This window comes from Harpia harpyja, chromosome 6 (genome assembly GCF_026419915.1).
Source record: "Harpia harpyja isolate bHarHar1 chromosome 6, bHarHar1 primary haplotype, whole genome shotgun sequence".
NCBI classification, from domain to species: domain Eukaryota; kingdom Metazoa; phylum Chordata; class Aves; order Accipitriformes; family Accipitridae; genus Harpia; species Harpia harpyja.
Window position 1 is genome coordinate 48,409,635 of NC_068945.1, and position 17,165 is coordinate 48,426,799.

The 17,165-nt window shown below is 45.4% G+C and overlaps 1 protein-coding gene across 4 annotated transcripts in view; it reads right to left on the minus strand.

Moving 5' to 3' along the window:
• TRABD (TraB domain containing) overlaps positions 1 to 15,591 on the minus strand; it is a 39,621-nt gene extending 24,030 nt beyond the window's left edge. The window contains exons 1-3 of one of the 4 annotated variants that reach the window (XM_052790871.1): positions 15,481 to 15,591; positions 3,144 to 3,215; positions 865 to 943 (exon numbers count right to left, since the gene is read on the minus strand). In XM_052790871.1, the coding sequence (XP_052646831.1) occupies positions 865 to 943; positions 3,144 to 3,167 (103 nt within the window). In that variant the 5' untranslated portion in view covers positions 3,168 to 3,215; positions 15,481 to 15,591. Of the gene's footprint in view, positions 1 to 864; positions 944 to 3,143; positions 3,216 to 13,601; positions 13,819 to 14,763; positions 14,879 to 15,480 lie in introns of those variants that run through there. The other 3 variants (XM_052790869.1, XM_052790870.1, XM_052790872.1) reach the window with 3 other exon arrangements.
• Between the last annotated feature and the right edge of the window lie 1,574 nt (positions 15,592 to 17,165).

Below are 17,165 nucleotides of genomic sequence, written 5' to 3' on the forward strand. Positions count from 1 at the left end.
AAAAGCAACATAAAAAATTAATCTGCTTCTTTAGGTCTGAATGTTTTTCCCATAGCTTTAGTCAAGGCTCTGTTTGCTCCCATGATTGTTTTCTGAAAGCTGCGATCCTTAGGGATTATTCAGCAACTTCAGCATTATAGTAATGTCGCTGTTACCGGCTAATTTGCCCTAAGGTGGTTCAGAGCCTATTATTTGCCAGCAAGCACAATCTGAATGTTCCTATTGTTCCAAAATGAGCATCGTATACATTAACATCACAACAGTATATCAATAAACACAAAGCAAATCCTAAGAAGCCCTTGTTCTCTCCTCCTGAGAAAGAAATGTCTGTCATTATCTGATCCTTACCACTAAAAACTTAAGGACTGATACTTTTCCTGGGCTTCAGAAGACAGTTTTGGCTGGAATACTTCTATCCCCACATCCTGCAGGCTTGGCCTTCATATCAAAACATTATCATGCCAGCATGGGCAAAGTATTCCACTTGGGACAGCTGATTCAACATCATAACACTAGATGCCAGAACGCCAAAACAAACACATACTTACACATCTCTGGCTTAGAGAGCAACAACCGAGCTTAAAACAATAGCTGAGTATATCTATTGAATCAAAACCCATTTACTTTCTTTTGAAAGCATGGGAGCAGCAAACTGACAATCGATATGTCATTGCTCTTTCCAAATTTGGTTTACGCAACTAGGCCTTTCTACAAATCATAAATAGATTAAGTCAGATATGACTTCATTCGCATCTCCCTTTTGTGCTAACAGCCACATCCTTATTAGGTAAGGAAAAGGCACAGACGTTTAGCTTAATATACTTCCAACATGATACACCCTCCCCAGTCAAACCAGAAACATACAGATATTCTGCGATACACTTGACGTTTCCTTTGGGCCATCTTCTGGTGCATCAGAGGAGGACACTGGATCTGCAGCAGCCTGTATGAAACAAATTCAAAAGGAGGCTGGGAATTATAATGAAATGTTTTAATACATCTTTCCCCTTGTGAGTTTGTTCAATTTGAATCTACATATGATATTCAAGCAAGTAAATAATTTAAGCAGTGTCAACAGTTCAAAACATCTGTGGTTTTACAACTGTTTTTCTCCTAGCTGGAAAATATGAGAAAGAACATATAAAAACCAAACTATTTAATGCCTATTTTAAAAGATAATATTTATATCTGACATGGAGTTTAAAAAAAAATCTGATTCTACAATAAAAAGAACAAATTTATCTCTAACACTACTACAGTGTTTTCCATGTTGGAAACTAAAATGTGCACTGATTATTATAATATCATTGCCATATTTAAGATGGCGTATTTGACTCAACTACCAGTCAGCATTAGTCTGTCAGGAGTCTGACAAAGTTAATCGGCACTCACAAGAATACGCATATCCATTCAAGAAGAGTCTGCTCACGTATTTTATTCTGTTGGAGTAAGTGTAAGGTAATTACACAATATGCACACCCAATCTTACAAAGTTTATGTGTATGTTGACTTTATATACATGAGAAATCAAAAGGATGCAAAGCATCTGCATAGTTTTGTTCTCTAAAGGATCAGACAGTAATTGAAAAGATTCCCAAAGACTGACTTTTAAATATTATCACTAGAAGTATATGAGGCAGGTCTTTGGCTAACAAAACCGTTACTTATTTTTAACTATCAGGCAAGTTTCAAAACCTGTGCATAGAATTCAAACAATCCCAGTCATTCAGCCTATGTCATCAAAGCCAGAGAGGCAGAGTTAGTGCAGAAAAGAGAGACTTGAGAATCAGGGAAAGCTCAACTGTAAACTATCTTCAGGCAACTGTATTAATTCAAAGTTGAATCAGGATGATTACTGGGAGAATTTGGAATTCCTGAACAACATTAAGTCAAAAAGTTAGAGACAGGATGTGAATCCATCATGGTTCAAGTACCTTCCAAATGAAAGACAGTATTAATGTGTCAGCAAGCAGGCAGCCAAGCTCTCCTGAAGGATGTCAGCTTTTTAGCTAGAATGACTCGTTTATTTACCTTGTATTTAACCTGGTAAGATTTAAAACAGGACTGTACAAAACACATCCAATTTTTAAGAGCTTTCAACATGAGTAATTAATTTCTTCTTGCATGCCATTATGCCAAACAGCAATTTTCAGATAATAAATCCTGGGTGTCTTACCTTGGCCCTACTGAAGGTAAGGCAAAATTTATCATACATTTCATGGAATAAGACCAAAAAGTACAACAGCTTTACAGTGCAAAGTTTAAAACATTCACAACAACATATCATCCTTTCACTACAAAACAAAAGTCTGTTCATTGACAACTGCAAACTGCAGTTATACCGCAAATTGCAATTACATTCACAAATCTAACACCAGCTCAGCTTTTGATCACAACATATGGCTTGGCTCTACTGCTTGCATACGTAACTCTAGTCACAAAAATATTTTGGAAAAATGTATCCATCTGTAACATACGGAATTAATCCTGTCACTTATGCTGGATGTGTCATCATAACAACATTTACAGTGGGAAAAGCACTAAGCACCACATTAAGAGTCTGCCATTCAGTTTTTTGTGTTTGTTTTTTTTTTAATTAACTAACAGGACACAGGAACCAACATTCTTATATCTCATAAGAAAAAAATTTCTTGAGCTTCACCTGTTAGACCAGAAAAGGGTTTTGAGATACATAGATATGAAAGGAGAAGAAAAGGAACAGAAAGGGTAGAAAAAAATACCTCAGTTTAATTTGGCAAGGTACTTAACCTCTGTACAGTGAGATCATTCGTATACAATCAATTTGTGTAATCTGCTCACATTTTTTCCTCCTAAAGGTTTAAGCTCATAGGTTAGGCTATTTTCTGCAATTCCTCACTTCCAAGTAAATTAATAAAAAAGACCCTTTTCAGCTTTTGCAATTGGATGGAAAAGGACTCTGAAAAGAAGAACCTAAATGTGGCAAAAAAATAGCACTCAGCCCCCCACCCTTCCCATTTTAAAAGGGGTCTCACACTGGTAGTCTTGACCCTCTTAACTTTGCAGACCTTCCCTGAGGATGAGTGGAAGAACCTGGCTGATTCAGAGTCTTGACCTTCCCTGCAATTCTACTAAGAAAAAAAATCTTCAGCTCCAAGCCCTACCTCAGGCTGTTGCTCCTCTTGCATCCCTGCAGCGCAGGCTTATTTTCACCAACCACACAAGAACTGCAAGAACTAAAAGGAATGGAAGAGAATTAAAAATTAATGCTATAACCCTGAGTATTTAAGAACTGTAAGGAAAAAAAAAATCAGAGGTGTCTCTACAAACTCTAATAAAAGTTGAAGTAATAAAAGCAGCAAACTGAAGATGCGCAAATGCCTCCTCCTCAACTCTGCTGCTGTTAAAAAAAAAAAACCAAACCCCAAACCCAAAACCGAACACCACCACAACCCCCACTCCCAGCCAGCAGGGTAAAACTAGCCTGTTTCAATCCAGTTCTTGAGTTGGATCTAAATCCAGAGCATAGTCCTGTTCTCACACACACTGAGAATATCTTGATAAACAAGGGCAGATTTTATGGGAACTCAGAATTTGCTTTTTTTGCTGTTTTAGATTCTGCAAAAATGCCTTTTTCCTCCAGATCACTCATAAGTAATTGAAGATACAGGATGGCTGTCAAAAAGGTTTCAGCAATAGCAAAAACCTTGCTCAACTAGATCAGTAGTTCTGTCTTGTCCAAACAAACTACACCAAGACAGTTTTTAGGCAAATTTTAGGAATCATCTATATTTAAGACTTCACCGCTACAAGGAATAGGAGAGCAGTCACAGTCTTAATGTTCAACTAGAGTGCCACACACATTGTTATCTGATCTGCATCATGTATGTATTTACAAATATGCTAGGGTCAGAACATCAGTATCATGCCTGTGTGAAAAACCCTGGGAACTGGGTTTTCAAACCCGTAAGTGAATGGATTCCATGTCTTAGTTTTAAGATTCCTTCTTCCATCCATACTGTTCAAGTCCAAAAGTTCTCCCTGAAGCTGGCAGAGTGCTATGATTTGACTTTGATGGTACTCTAAGGGGATTGCACAAGACACTGAACACCTGAGTAGTGCTCCTTCTGCTTATTCTCACTGCTAGCCCACTAAAATTGAAGCATGCTAGGAAAGTGCTGCTTCTTCACTACAGCATTTTGGGTTACCTCCCTCTGACCTGTTTCACAGCACATGTGAACAGTGTTTTATTTTATTATTATTAGGCTGGAGAGCAGTCCTGACCAACTTATTCATACAACACGTTTGCAGCCCCGCTCTGAGGACCGGACAGACAAGTTAGGCTCCTGCCCTGCGCCCAGGTGAGGCTGGAGGAAAGAAGCTAGCTGGTGCCTGGATGACAGCATATTCCAGCACACAAATGTGATGACAAAAGCCCCCCCACCCCAGCCCTTCTCCAAATGCAACAGTCTCCTTGAGCCTGATTAGTGCTCTGCATCCTGGTTTCCAGCCTTTGTTTTCAAGTGAGTTGGTTCACTTTCTAGCTTTGCTTAAAATACATTTCTATAACAAGAGCGTTCACCAGGCAGCATGAAACATGCAAGTGTAATTCGGACAGCTGGCACACCTGCCTCCACACACATACAGAGGGACTTCAGCAATTCACACCTCCGTGTTGTCCACTGCTAGTGGTCAGCCAGCAAACCATGGATCACAGCTGCAGGCTGGGCAAGAAAAATGCAGCATGACCAAGAGCCTGGCTTCTGCATGCTGCCTTGAGCAAAATCCCCACAAAACCCAACAGAGCCCTGTGTCCCAAGCAGGCAACAGCTACAGACACAGCTCCCAAGCTGCAAGGCAAATACCTTATTAAAACAAAAACTACACACTGCAACTGTCCAAGAGGTTCAGTAACAAACTATTTATTCAAAAACATGAGAGAAGTCTGCACAGGCAACGTAAGTACTCCATTGGTTTTGCTACAATGCATAATACAAGTTTAAAACCAGGACCATGCCTTCCCCCTTTCCAAGGAGTCAAGGAAACTTGGGTGTCAGAGTAAGCTGAAACAGCAAGTGAAGCCGAACTGCTCTTTTCTACTTCAGTGTTTCCACGATGTACATGTGGTATGGACAGCTCTAAATAAGCACAGCAGAAGGAAACCCCTGCCCCAAGACCCGCAACCTGGATGGGGACACACCAGCCCACTGACACCTCACATCGGACAGCCCGGCCAGAGCTGTCTGGTAGTGTTGTGGGCTTAAGCGAACCCAGAGCCTGTTTTTACCCTGTCCTGTCTCTGTTAGACTGGTTTAGCTACTTGTAGATTTGTGCAGTAAACCAGACTGGAGAGCAGATTCAGGTTAAAAACCCACCTTTTTTTCACCCATCCTGCAAAGGCATTTTAAGCTCAGATGACCAAACAGCTGCTGGAACAACTGCAGCAGCAAAACTGAAGGGACAGTATGGAACGGAGATGCTGAAACCAACACTGTCCTCCTAGAAAATATTTGTCCAGCTACAACATCAGTTAGGGATGTGTACCAATACTCTGATACTCAGCTCTGGGCTTGGTTCTCAACTGGTTTATGTGCAAAATATCACAGTGGTTTTCTGCCAGTGAATCAGCTGGCCCTAAATACAAACTGAAGTTCTAAGTTTGGCTGAAGGCCTGCCAGGGTTTGAAAATGTCTCTTATCTATGGGAGCTTTCTTAAAAAAAACCAAAAAACCAAAAAACCAAAAAAACCCCAAAAAGCCTGCACATTTCAGTTAAAAGAACAGACTTCTATACAGAAGCACAGAGTGATTTTTTTCCACCAAGTGACATTTTAGAAAAACTCATCCCATTCCCACCACCAGGTAAATGATGTGTCTGATATTGGAAAGAAAGAGATCTTCGCTGAAGTTTACTCACGCTAGCTAGCACTGCTTTTTATCTGACCTGTACAACCTTTGGAGAAAGCAAAGCTGTTTGTTCAGTGTGGTTCCCAGCTCCACCATAGCAGCGTTCCAGCCTCTGCAGGGAACCCACTGCAAAACACGATGGTCAGATGAGAGACTGGGCAGCCACACTGACAGGCAAGTCTGCCACCGCTTTCTTCTAGGAGATCTTGTTCTCAGGTGCTTAGTTCTGCTCAAGATCCACTGGAGGTGAAATTTTCCACGTAGAAGACCTGTTTCTGGATTTTTTTTTTTTTTCCTTAGAATATGCCCAGGAATTCTGGTTATTCAGTCAACATTAAGAAATTCTTACAACTGGTCGTCAACAGCAAACTAAAACTCAACTGAACAACTGCCGTGAAAATGAGTGTGTTCAAGCTCTTGCTTAGTATGAGTGACGATAGGCACAAAACATGTCAACACCAGAATACAGACAAGGCTGGCTACTCAGCTAGCCAGCGTCCTCATCAGCAAAACAGGAGAAAGTACATATATTCTGGGAACTAGTCAACTACCTTGGACTCCAGGCTGACCTTGCTCATCCATGTAGAAAAGTCACCATCCCTTACATCTGTGTATTCACAGAAGATACCCACATCCCACAATACTTGAAATACTAATCCTGAAACCTCTGAGAGGACTGAACATACCTTGCTGTTACACAGGTAAGGAACTGAAACATATGAATCTGTACACATTTGCTTCCACTGTGTCCAACAGCAAGAAAAGGTGCTGATTCAGATCAAATCCTGGCAAGCATCTGGGCAACTTAAATCCAAGCATTTCCAAATTTCTTAGAACTTGATTTTTCAACCTTGCAGGTTTTTTTTAAATAAAGTTCAGCTTCCTGAAGAAATGAGACTAGGTAACAAGGCAGAGCTTATTTGTCTGTGCTTGCTAACCCACAGGTGAATTTTAAACAAACTTGGCAGGGAGATAAGAGTCTCACAGTCATTCAGAGGTACAATGCACAGCACTGCTCCTCCAGGAAAAAAAGATTACTGAAGATTACATGGGGTGGTGCGCGTACTTGTGAAAGAGAGGAGGTCAGCAGAACCTGCCAGGGAACAGAAGGAAATTCAACCCCAAGTCATAAAGCCACAGACAAAAGAAGCTGTTCAGACAATTATTTATTGTGTTCCATAATATGTATACCACAACATCTTATAACCTCAAGTTCTTCTACTTTCCATGGGATTTGGCACGAACATGCGAAACCAATCAAATCCCTCTCCTACAGCTACTTCAAAGGCCTGTAAGAAGCCCTCACGAGATAAATCACATACTGAAAATCTCAGACACGACAGCGCATTTCTTTCAGACAGACTGGGAGATGCAGCTTCTAGGCACTCAAAGATCAGATCAGAAAGTATTTCTGTTCTCTTATCTGTCAGGAGACTGTCTTAACCTGGGATTCATCCCTCCTGTCGAGAGTGCCACCAAGAAAATTCCTGGAGCCAAAAGCAACAAGGAGTCGTCTGATCTGGCTCCTTATGATCCAGCAAGATTGGGTTTTGCCTCTGGAATTTTCTTGAAAGGACTCCCTGATGACTGAATCCCTCATTCAATCCCCAATTCAATCACCTTTTTTCCCTGGCAAGTGGAAGTCTTGTGCTTGTTTAATCTTTGCTAGTCCTAAGGGACCTGCCATTCACTGAGCGATTAAAAATTGTTCTTTATGTATACACGTATGAACAAATGAAGCCCTTTCCCCAACTCTTAAGATACCTAGGCAACCAAACAGGAATTTTTGAGACCACCCAATGAACCTGCAAGCCTAAAATTTAGCCATTACTCATCCTGCTGATAGGCAGCTATTTCCTTTCAAGGTCTCATTCCCCTGACAGCACACGCAGGACAGCCATTCACACTGACAACAGCACTGTGGAAAAGGAGCTGTATTTTTCCCCCTACACTTCGGGTATTACTCTCTTCCCCCCAACAGAAGTTCAGAAAGGAACACACAGGTAAGTACAACATATTCTAGCAATGCTTATCGTGCACAGTGGCTGACAAAAGCAGAGTGAGAAAGACCTCCCTGCCATGCTATTTTACATCAGTCCTCCAGCTTTCCTAATGTAAAACAGCTTCAGCAGAGCTTCCTCTTTGCGTGAAATCTGCTTGTGAACTACTGGCTCATTTTTCATAATGGGTATCCTTAGCTGACCAGTGCTTCTGTTCTAGCTGCATATTTAGGCACCTGAAACTCTCTTAGCTCACAGTCTTGAAGAGACAAGAGGTACACTCAGAAGTCTGGGCTTCTAGCAAGGCAAGTTACAGGCACTAAAACATGAGCTACTGTTAAAAGAACGAATGCCCTTTCTCGTTTTATTTCAACTAGGTGGTTCAGCGAGAAAATTCAAGCACAACACAATATGGACATGCAGTTCATTAAGGTATCCTCCTACAGTAGGACTGAATTTCTTCCTTTATTGTCTTGTCTAAATTTGCTTCCTTCAGACAGTGATTCAACTGAATCAATAAAAAAAGCTTTTTTAAAAACTCTCATGCTCCTACCTACAAAACAACCTAGTCAGCTATGCTTTAAAAAGACGACTTTTATTGAATGTTTTCTTCCTTCTGAGCTATACAGAAATTCAGAAGCAGCATTTGCTTTCCTCAACATGTTGACATTGCAAGAGGGAAATAAAGTTCTCTGTAATCTTATAACTGCTCTGCATTTTCTATGTGCTGCACGTACATCAGAATAACTAGTAATAAAGTAGGAGCCACAAAACTGCCACAACTTGTTTCACCTTTCATTGAAAGGGAAAGTCAACAATTTTTGTGTCTGATTCCCCCCCCCAAGTCTAAATACATGTAGTCATGCTTTCGATAGTTACAATATTCCCTAGCATTGCAGAAGGTATCCGCATCTCTCAGTACTTGGAGTATTAATCCTGCAGCCTCTGAGATGGGATTGTATGTACTTCCCTGTTTCACAAATAAGGAACTGAGGCATATGAATACTTAAATACATCTACAAACCTGACCTCTGGTATCTAAACAAGTAGTTAGGAGACTGCTAGAGCCTTCAAAGCATTTCAATTTTGCAATCTGCACTTTCCTTTGTTTTTAATCATTGGCCCTTCAGAAGAAGATCCCCCCACACCCCCCTGGGACAGCACTTCCTCACAGTAACAGGCCAACATCGCTCATCCTTGTTCCTCTAGAGTTACTGTGGGAAAGAGGAGAGGTAGGCTAAGGACTGAATTTGATTCAAGAGCAAGTTGTCGAACAATAAAGTGGGGGTTCTTCAGTGAGAATATACCACACCTCACACAGGTCATACTGCAACTGAGCCAGAACTGACCTGTGCTGAACAGAAGTCACAGGCACAGACAAATGACTATTTCATGAACAGCCTCCTGACCCAGCCCTCTAACACCAGTATCCCTGGCCAGAATTCAGCCTTCATCCGGTCAGCATGAGACACAGCAATAAAAAATTTAATTACATCTACATGCACTAAGTGTGCCGTGTTCCTTTTCCCCTCTAAACCTGCAGTTCACTAGCAACAGATACTCGCTTTAGCTGGTAGAGCCTGTGCACTTCAGATTCCTATTACGCACTGCATAAGCACATCCCATTTGAATGCTGCTACCCATTAAAAGGACCACTTTATGTAAACAAAAGAGGCAATTCAATACTTCAGAAGACAGACACAACTTTTCTCCCACTGACAAACCACTGCACTCATTACTTGCTGTCTGGAATACATAACAAAGTATCTTCCATGCCTAACATTTAACCTAAGGTGGCGAAACCAAATCAAAAGATACCCACTTACGTCTCAGCACTATCCTCTGCAATGGAAGCAAAGTATCTAAGATTGATGAGGCTTTTTCCATGCTTATGTACAGAAATCTTACAAATGTTTACAAACAATCATCAGCTCCAAATGGTGTCTCTTCTCTGTTGATAGACTGCTCATACTCAGAAGGATGCATCAGCTGAAACCTGACTGCCAATTATTGCAACAGCCACAAATTCAGAAATTTGAACGTATTTCAAAACCATCACCAAGGTGACCTACTCTACATATTGCACATACCTCTTTGACACAACCCACGCCTTTGAAACTTAACTGAGCAACTGGTTCTGCGATCACAGATGGTTGTAGATTGTGGCTCTGGTTTCTCATGACTCAGTTGTTCGTAAATTTCAAAACACAGATTTTTACCCTCTGAACATCAATGAGATGCTCCTGCAACATGAACTGATATATGCAGCCTAAACTCAGATAACTGCATAGTGGAACCAACATCCTTTTGCATACTTTGGAAGCTAAGTCACAGACAACTAAATTAATTTTGTTTGAAAGGAGGTGTTGGAACATGAGAATATCTGGCCTGGGACATTGATGCACTGAAAACGTGTTTATCTTTTATCTTTATCAGTGGAAGACAAGAAGGCATTCTCATATATGTTTTGTGTTTTTTAGAAATCATTGCTATTACATTGACTAGGGCTACTAGGCAAAATGAGTAAGTACGAGGTGAATCAGGATGCTAATGCAGAGCAGAATTGAGAAGAAACAACAGGCCAAATCCCTACTGTTTTAAGAGGCTGTAAAGAGGTTGCTAAATTTAGAAACATGGGATGAAATGACCAAAGTGGCATGGCCCAAGTCTGGCCAGCCACTCAGAAACTCACACTATCTAAGAACTTACACACCTACCCAAGACACTTTCCTATTTTATTTCACATGAATCATGCGAATTCAGGGAAGATTTGGAACCAAAATAATTTTATTAGACTCTCCTGCGATCAGCAGATTGGGGGGAAGATATCCACTCAGCACATCTCCTCCCTCGAGGCCATTCAAAACTATGAACCAAGTGATACTTCTAATTCTGGGGAACCCTCTGCAAAACACTCCCAAGCAGAGCAACAGGAAAAGAGCACAGCTGCTGCATGCACAGTTTCTATGGAGTTCTACAAGAAGCAAATTTTCCACTCTCTGTTCATTACCTACAAGCAGCCAGCAAAGGAGATGGGTAGAGAAGTTCTGCCATGGACAACTAACTAGTGGCTTGGAAGATATTTGACTGCGGTCCACAAAAGTGTTGCAGAAGTCGTCTTAAACTCCACATACATGTTTATTCCACATGTCAATGGCTGTCTGCCGAGATACACAGAAGCTGGGTCTCAAGAGTACTGGCAGACAAGATTCATTCATTTTGTTATGAAGACTTTTAAATGCAATCCTTACGATGGTAAAATTGGGATTTTGTAGAACAAAAAAGTCTTGCCTAACAACCAAACACATTATTTATCAGTGCTCTTCTGCCTGCCCCTTCCATTCTAGTGTCCAAACAGTAGCTGGGAACAAGGTGATCTACTCTTTTTCAAAATCATTAGGTGATCACAAAACCTGAAAACATTGTTACATGACACGGCCACGTGCTGGCAACAAGCAAAGACACACAGCTCTACAGTGGCAGGGAACTGAAGAAAGAGGGTCAGGTTTCAAGACAGACCTAAGAGAGACAAAGCTCCAGGAAAGCAAGCAAGCTAATTCCAGCCTGCTGCCCTGCAGACACAGGAGCCCCACATGTTAGCACTAACTCTTCAGTACTACAGACACACACTAAGCAGGGAAGTCTGCTTGCTGGCAACTCCATCCCGCTGCTGCACCGCTCATTCAATGTGTAAAGCACCCTGCGTCTGACAAGCTCAGTACTTAAAAAAGTATCTTCCCTCAAAAGATTATCTCTATTTCCATTCCTATCTGCTGCCCTCCAAAGAAATAAGAAAACCCCTCAGCAATTCCTGATCCTGGTTCCTCACCCACAGGCCGCCTTTACCGGTTACTCTGTAACTAGCTGTCTTACTGTCCTTCTGAAGGAGGGCTCCCAGTTGTGCAATGCAAGTCCTACCAAGGTAAGATCAGGATCTCCTGATGTACTGCACAGGTGACTGGAGACCTTTTTTCAACTTCATCAGCGCTGGTGTTGCTGTGCAGCTGTGGTGCAGGCTCTCGCTCCCTCTCGCAAGTGTGCACACCCTTCCTGCACAGAGACACAGACCTCTCAACACATGTGTGCCACACTGCACTGTCCATACAAGGTTATTTTGCAGACAGCCTGCAGGGCTTAACCACTGGAAAACATGAACTCCTGGAGCACCAGTGTAGCCCTCCCCTGCAGCTTGATATGTGGTGTCATCAGGACACTTAAATTCTTGTACGTGAACATGCTAAGTCCCTGCTTCACTCCATGATTTCAGCCAAACTGCACAGCATGTCAGCTAAACGTGGGGCAGGGGGGAAGGAGGCAGGAGGAAATAACAGCCCCCCCCCCCTTTTTTTTTTTTTGCAGAAAGAAGGCGAAAGGAAGAGAGCTTGTCACCAAGTGCATGCATGTTTTCATACAAATCTATAAATTGCAGTTAATATCAAAGTTATATGACCCCAAGCCATTTTGCAGGCAGGAAAAAAATTCACTATTTGTAGAGTTCGTAAGTTCAAATGCAGAACCACAGTATTAACTAACATGTTCACAGCATCTCAAATTTGAGTGGCCCTTTACAAAAACCTTCAATAATTGAAGGTTTGCCCTCAGAAACGATTCACATTGGAAACCTATTTGCAAATACCTATCTAGTAACAACCATTACCAACCGAATATATTGGCGAGACCTAGTACTAAATCGTCTATGACGGACAACTGGTGCTGCTAACCAGCGTGGACTTTCCCTGACAGGACAAGGAGAGCTGCAGAATCCCTCCTTCCTACTGGCACTAGCTGGCCAAATGCGTGCTGTAATATCACTTCAGACAACTGTAGTTACACACCACTCATTAAATCTGGAGCACGTGTATCTCTAGCATGCTCTCATTTTTTCATTTTCTAAGACTGCCCCAAATCTCTTTCTTCACTTTTTCCGAGTAGCAAATAAGGAAAAAGAAGATGCTTTCTGAGAAGTACTATTTTAAAAAAAAGCAATTGGATGACTCTCCCACAAGTAAGATGCCAATACCACTGTGTTTTATTCACAGCTGTGGTGGCGACAGCAGCAATGTTTCATCATATTTACCATATGGAAGAAAGAATGCACTGAAAACCACATGTAACTCTCCTAGCACTGAATTAAACTGTATCTGAGTCTACAGTTAACACACAAGAGTGCCAGACACTGCGACGGCTGACAAATTTATAATCAGCAGCTCAAGTTACCGAAACTTGAAAGTCTACCAAAAGCCACAAACAGCAGGGCACAAACCAATGCCACAGCCATAACCCAGTATTTTCAATTAATAAACTCACTGAGCTTAGGATAATTAAATGTATGCATGTTTTTTCCCCTACTGCTAAAATACAGCAGGGAAAGCCCTGAAATCTGTTTTGTTTTGGTTTTTTAATTTTTTTTGCTTTATTCTTAGCTTTCCAAGAAGGAATACGTGCATTAACGAGCTGAACAACAGGTGCACCAATATGCATCTCTACAAAATGGAGCGGCGAGGCCATTCCAGGCACCTTTGATATTTCTTGGGACTACTACTGACACCACCACACATGCAAAGTAGCATCTAACTTTTAAGAGCGCATGCTCTCGCTTTTCCAACCCAGCAGCAGCCACTCAGCAGTCGCAACTTTCTGCAAGTTTTACCGAACAAAAACATTCTCTTTCTTCCTGAGAGCTAGCCAAAAATAAACACCTTCGTTGTATGGATACCTCTGTACAGGACCACTGGTACATGTATTTTCCTCAAGAGAAAAGCACAGGCTATGCCTGGGACACGAGTTATTTTCCAGACCTGGGTCAATTAGAACTGTTTTCAGAGGCGAATCCGAAATCCTGATTTCACGGTTTGTTGCACGCGATGAACAACGCAGACAGTCCAAAAAAGTCGCAACTGTTTAGAGACCAAAAAAAGAAAGGAAAAAAACTGCGAGTCTCTGCTTTTCCCTTCTCCAGCTCACTGTCGCAACCCAAACCACAAACGAATCCCACCCTCTTACCCAGAAACTCCTGGAAAACGTAAAGAGCCCGGAGCGCTCTGCCCGCACCACGCTGCCACCTCCACGAAGCCCCAGGCCAGGAAACGGCCATAACGAAGCGCGTGGAAAGGTGGTGCCGCCGCCGCTGCTGCAACCACACGCGGGGCCGGCACCTTACAGACGGCCCCCAAGGGACGCCTTTCCCCAGGCTGCGTGCCCTCTTGCACTTCGCTGGCCGGCAGGGCGGGCCCCCCTTAGCAGGGCTCCGGCGGGGAGGGGACGGGCAGCGGCGCCCCCCCCCCCGCCCCCGGCCTCCTCCTCCCCTCCGGAGCGGGGATTTACGCCTCAGCCTCCCCGCTGCGAGGCCGAGGAGGAGCTCGCCCGCACGGCGGGAGGCAGCCCCCGCCCGGAGAGGGCCCCTCAGCCCCCGCCGCCCGCAGGGTCACCGGCGGGGCAGCGCCGGACCGGCCCCGGCCGCCCGCCGCCGCGGGCGCTGAGGCGCCGTCAGCGTGTTCTCGGCCCGCCCGCCGCGGGCGCAAGGCCCGGGGAGCGCTTCCAGCGGCGGGAGGGGGCCGCCTCGCCCCGCGCCCGGGCCGCCTTCCCGCCCGAGCGGGGCGCTGCCCGGCGGTACCTCCGGGCCGGCCACCTGGAACGGCAGGGCCGGGTACAGCGCGGGTGAGGCGGCAGGCGGCGAGGGGAGGCGGCGGCGCCGCCGCTTACAGCCAACTCCCCTCCCGCGGGGTACCGGGCACGGGGAGAAGCGCTACAACCCCCCCCCCGCTCCCGCTCATACACCCCCGCCCACCCGCCCCGGGGCTCGGCCCCAACATGGCACCGCCGCCGCCCCCCAGCCCGGCAGGAAGCGGGCACCGCGGCCGCCCGCCCCGCTCACTTGCCGTGCTCGGCGGCGCGGTCGGCGGGTCCCGGCGCTGGCCGGGGCGCTGCGGGAGGAGGCGTCGGCGGCACCGCGGAGCTCCGGCAGCAGGGGCACGCTAGCCGGACAACATGCTGCATTAGTCATTCATAAAGGGGGGCGGGGCCGGCGCCGCCGGGCAGCCTGGGCCTTGTAGTCCCCCGCCGCTTCCGGGCCCCCGCGGCGGCGAGGGGCGGCGGGCGGCAGCGGACTACAGCTCCCAGGGCGCACGGGCGGGCGCATGGGCCGCGGGGCCCGGCAGCCGCGGGAGCCCGCCTGCCTCCCTCCCCGGCGCGGCCGCCCTCCGCCGGCGGCCGCCCCGCGTTCCGGGCCGGGAGGTGTGGTGGCCCGGTTTCTGTGCCGGCTCGTAGGGGCCGCTCGGGTCTGTGCCGGGAGAGGGGCCTCCCGGGGTTTGCTGGTGTCTCTGCGGGGAGCCCCGGGGCGGCGACAGGCTGGGCGGAGCGGGGAGCGTGCGGGGGCGGCGGCAGCGGGTGCCCGACCGCTGCGAGCGGTGTGGAAACGTGTAGAGGCGTAAGGGGTGAGAGAGCGCCCGTAGGCGTGGGGCCGCGGGGGCTGTCCGTGTGAAAACGGGCCGCGGTCGTGGGTCTAATGGCGATGGAAGAGGCAGGGAAACCAAACTCCAAAACTACGTCAGCCCCGAACCGACCCGCGATTTCCTCGGTGCGGTCCTGCTGCTTACCGCTGCCGTGCTGTCCGGTCGCTTTCTTCCAGTGGACCTTTCCTCCTCTGCTGGAGATCAGTTAATGTTTCACCCACGAAACCTGAAAAGTCCACGTCGCACCACCTGTTTAAGCACAAGCGGCATTTGGAGACGCTTCAAGTTACTAGGCTGACACATACAAATACTTTGTTGGTCAAGAGAACCGTTTTTTCAAGAAGGACGCATCAAGGGTTGATTATAGCTGCTGATTATTGTCTGAAATTGTCCCTTTTCCTGCTTCTCTGCTCTGATAGGTCACAGTTCAATGACAGTATGGCTAAAACACCCGTTTAGTCAGAGCACGTGCTTATTATGTAAATACAGTTTCATTAGAACAGGTGTGAGGGTACATCTTCCCATCTTTTCTTAATTATTCTACTTCACGGCCATATTCTAGCCAGGGTTAGTTTAGGATTGGGCTGAGCTCTGGAAGTATGTGGTATGTAGAAATGAAGTACAGACATGTTGAGACAGTTGGGAATTTCACTTCCCGTTTCACATAAGAATAGTTTCAACTTGCTATGAAAACACAGAGCAGGCATTTCATGTGTGAACGTTCAAAATACACGTAATCAAGTAAAGGTATAAGCTATGCAGACCTTCACTTCTGGGGAAAAAAAGCCATCCAGTGTCTGACAGATAAGAAAATTTCACTGTGGGCATTTTAATCTACTGCAGTCCACAGATTTCAAATACCCTTTTTTTTTTTCCCAACAACTCGTGGGTGAAGGCCACCGAGAAAGATGTGACACTGTACTGGACAAGAGCAAGTTGGTGGCTGCTTTTGGGGATTGTGCCAGATGGCTTTCTTGGCATCCAAGGACATCCCCCACTCCAAGTACTGCTGTTTCCAGATGCAGCTGCTCCCCGCTGACCACAGCTGCTTGCTTCTGAGTCTGTTTCTAATCCCACCTCTTTTAGGCATCCGCCTTGCCCAGCCACAAGCTTTCCGTAGCACTGGATCCACCATGGGGCTGTACCGTGGCAGGTAGCAGGTATAACACTGTGTAGTGTTGGCTAAGTAGCATGTGACAGAGGTCCCGCTGCTCAGCAACTTGAATCTTAAGTCACACTAGTGTCCCTTACACAGCCGATCAGACATTTCTTACTCGGATCTGCTCAACTATCAGCATGTGCCAGGCTTACACTCAAGCCCCAGCTATTTGCAGTGTAATGTGTTCGGTTCAAGCTGTACATCTTGAGTGTTAGTTCAGCATTTTTTGAGCTGCAGCTCCTCCTGCTACACCACCCCTGGTATTTTGCTGAAACTTTGTGAGCCCCTTGATAGACTACAGACGTGTTCCCAAGCTTCCCACTGCTTCAGCTGCAAAAGTTCAATGATTTTTAGTCAGAGCTGGGGAGCACTGCCTTAGCCTGCAGGGAAGACCTCACCTGATCCAATCTGATTGGCAAGGCCTCTGCTTGTGGGAATACTGTGAACCTTGCTAGCCTGTTTTTCCTTTAGCTCATGATGCTGCACCCTGATTATGTCAACAGTGTTGGTGCTTTCACATACGGCTACTTCAGGCAGTGTTTCCTTTGCTGGCTCAGCGAGAGCTGCGGTGGTTGAACGTGCCTCTGCAAGGACCAAGGTAAGGTGCAGGTCTCTACCGACATGAAACAGCACGGCTGGAGATTCTGCCTGTGCTGTTTCAGCCTGGTCT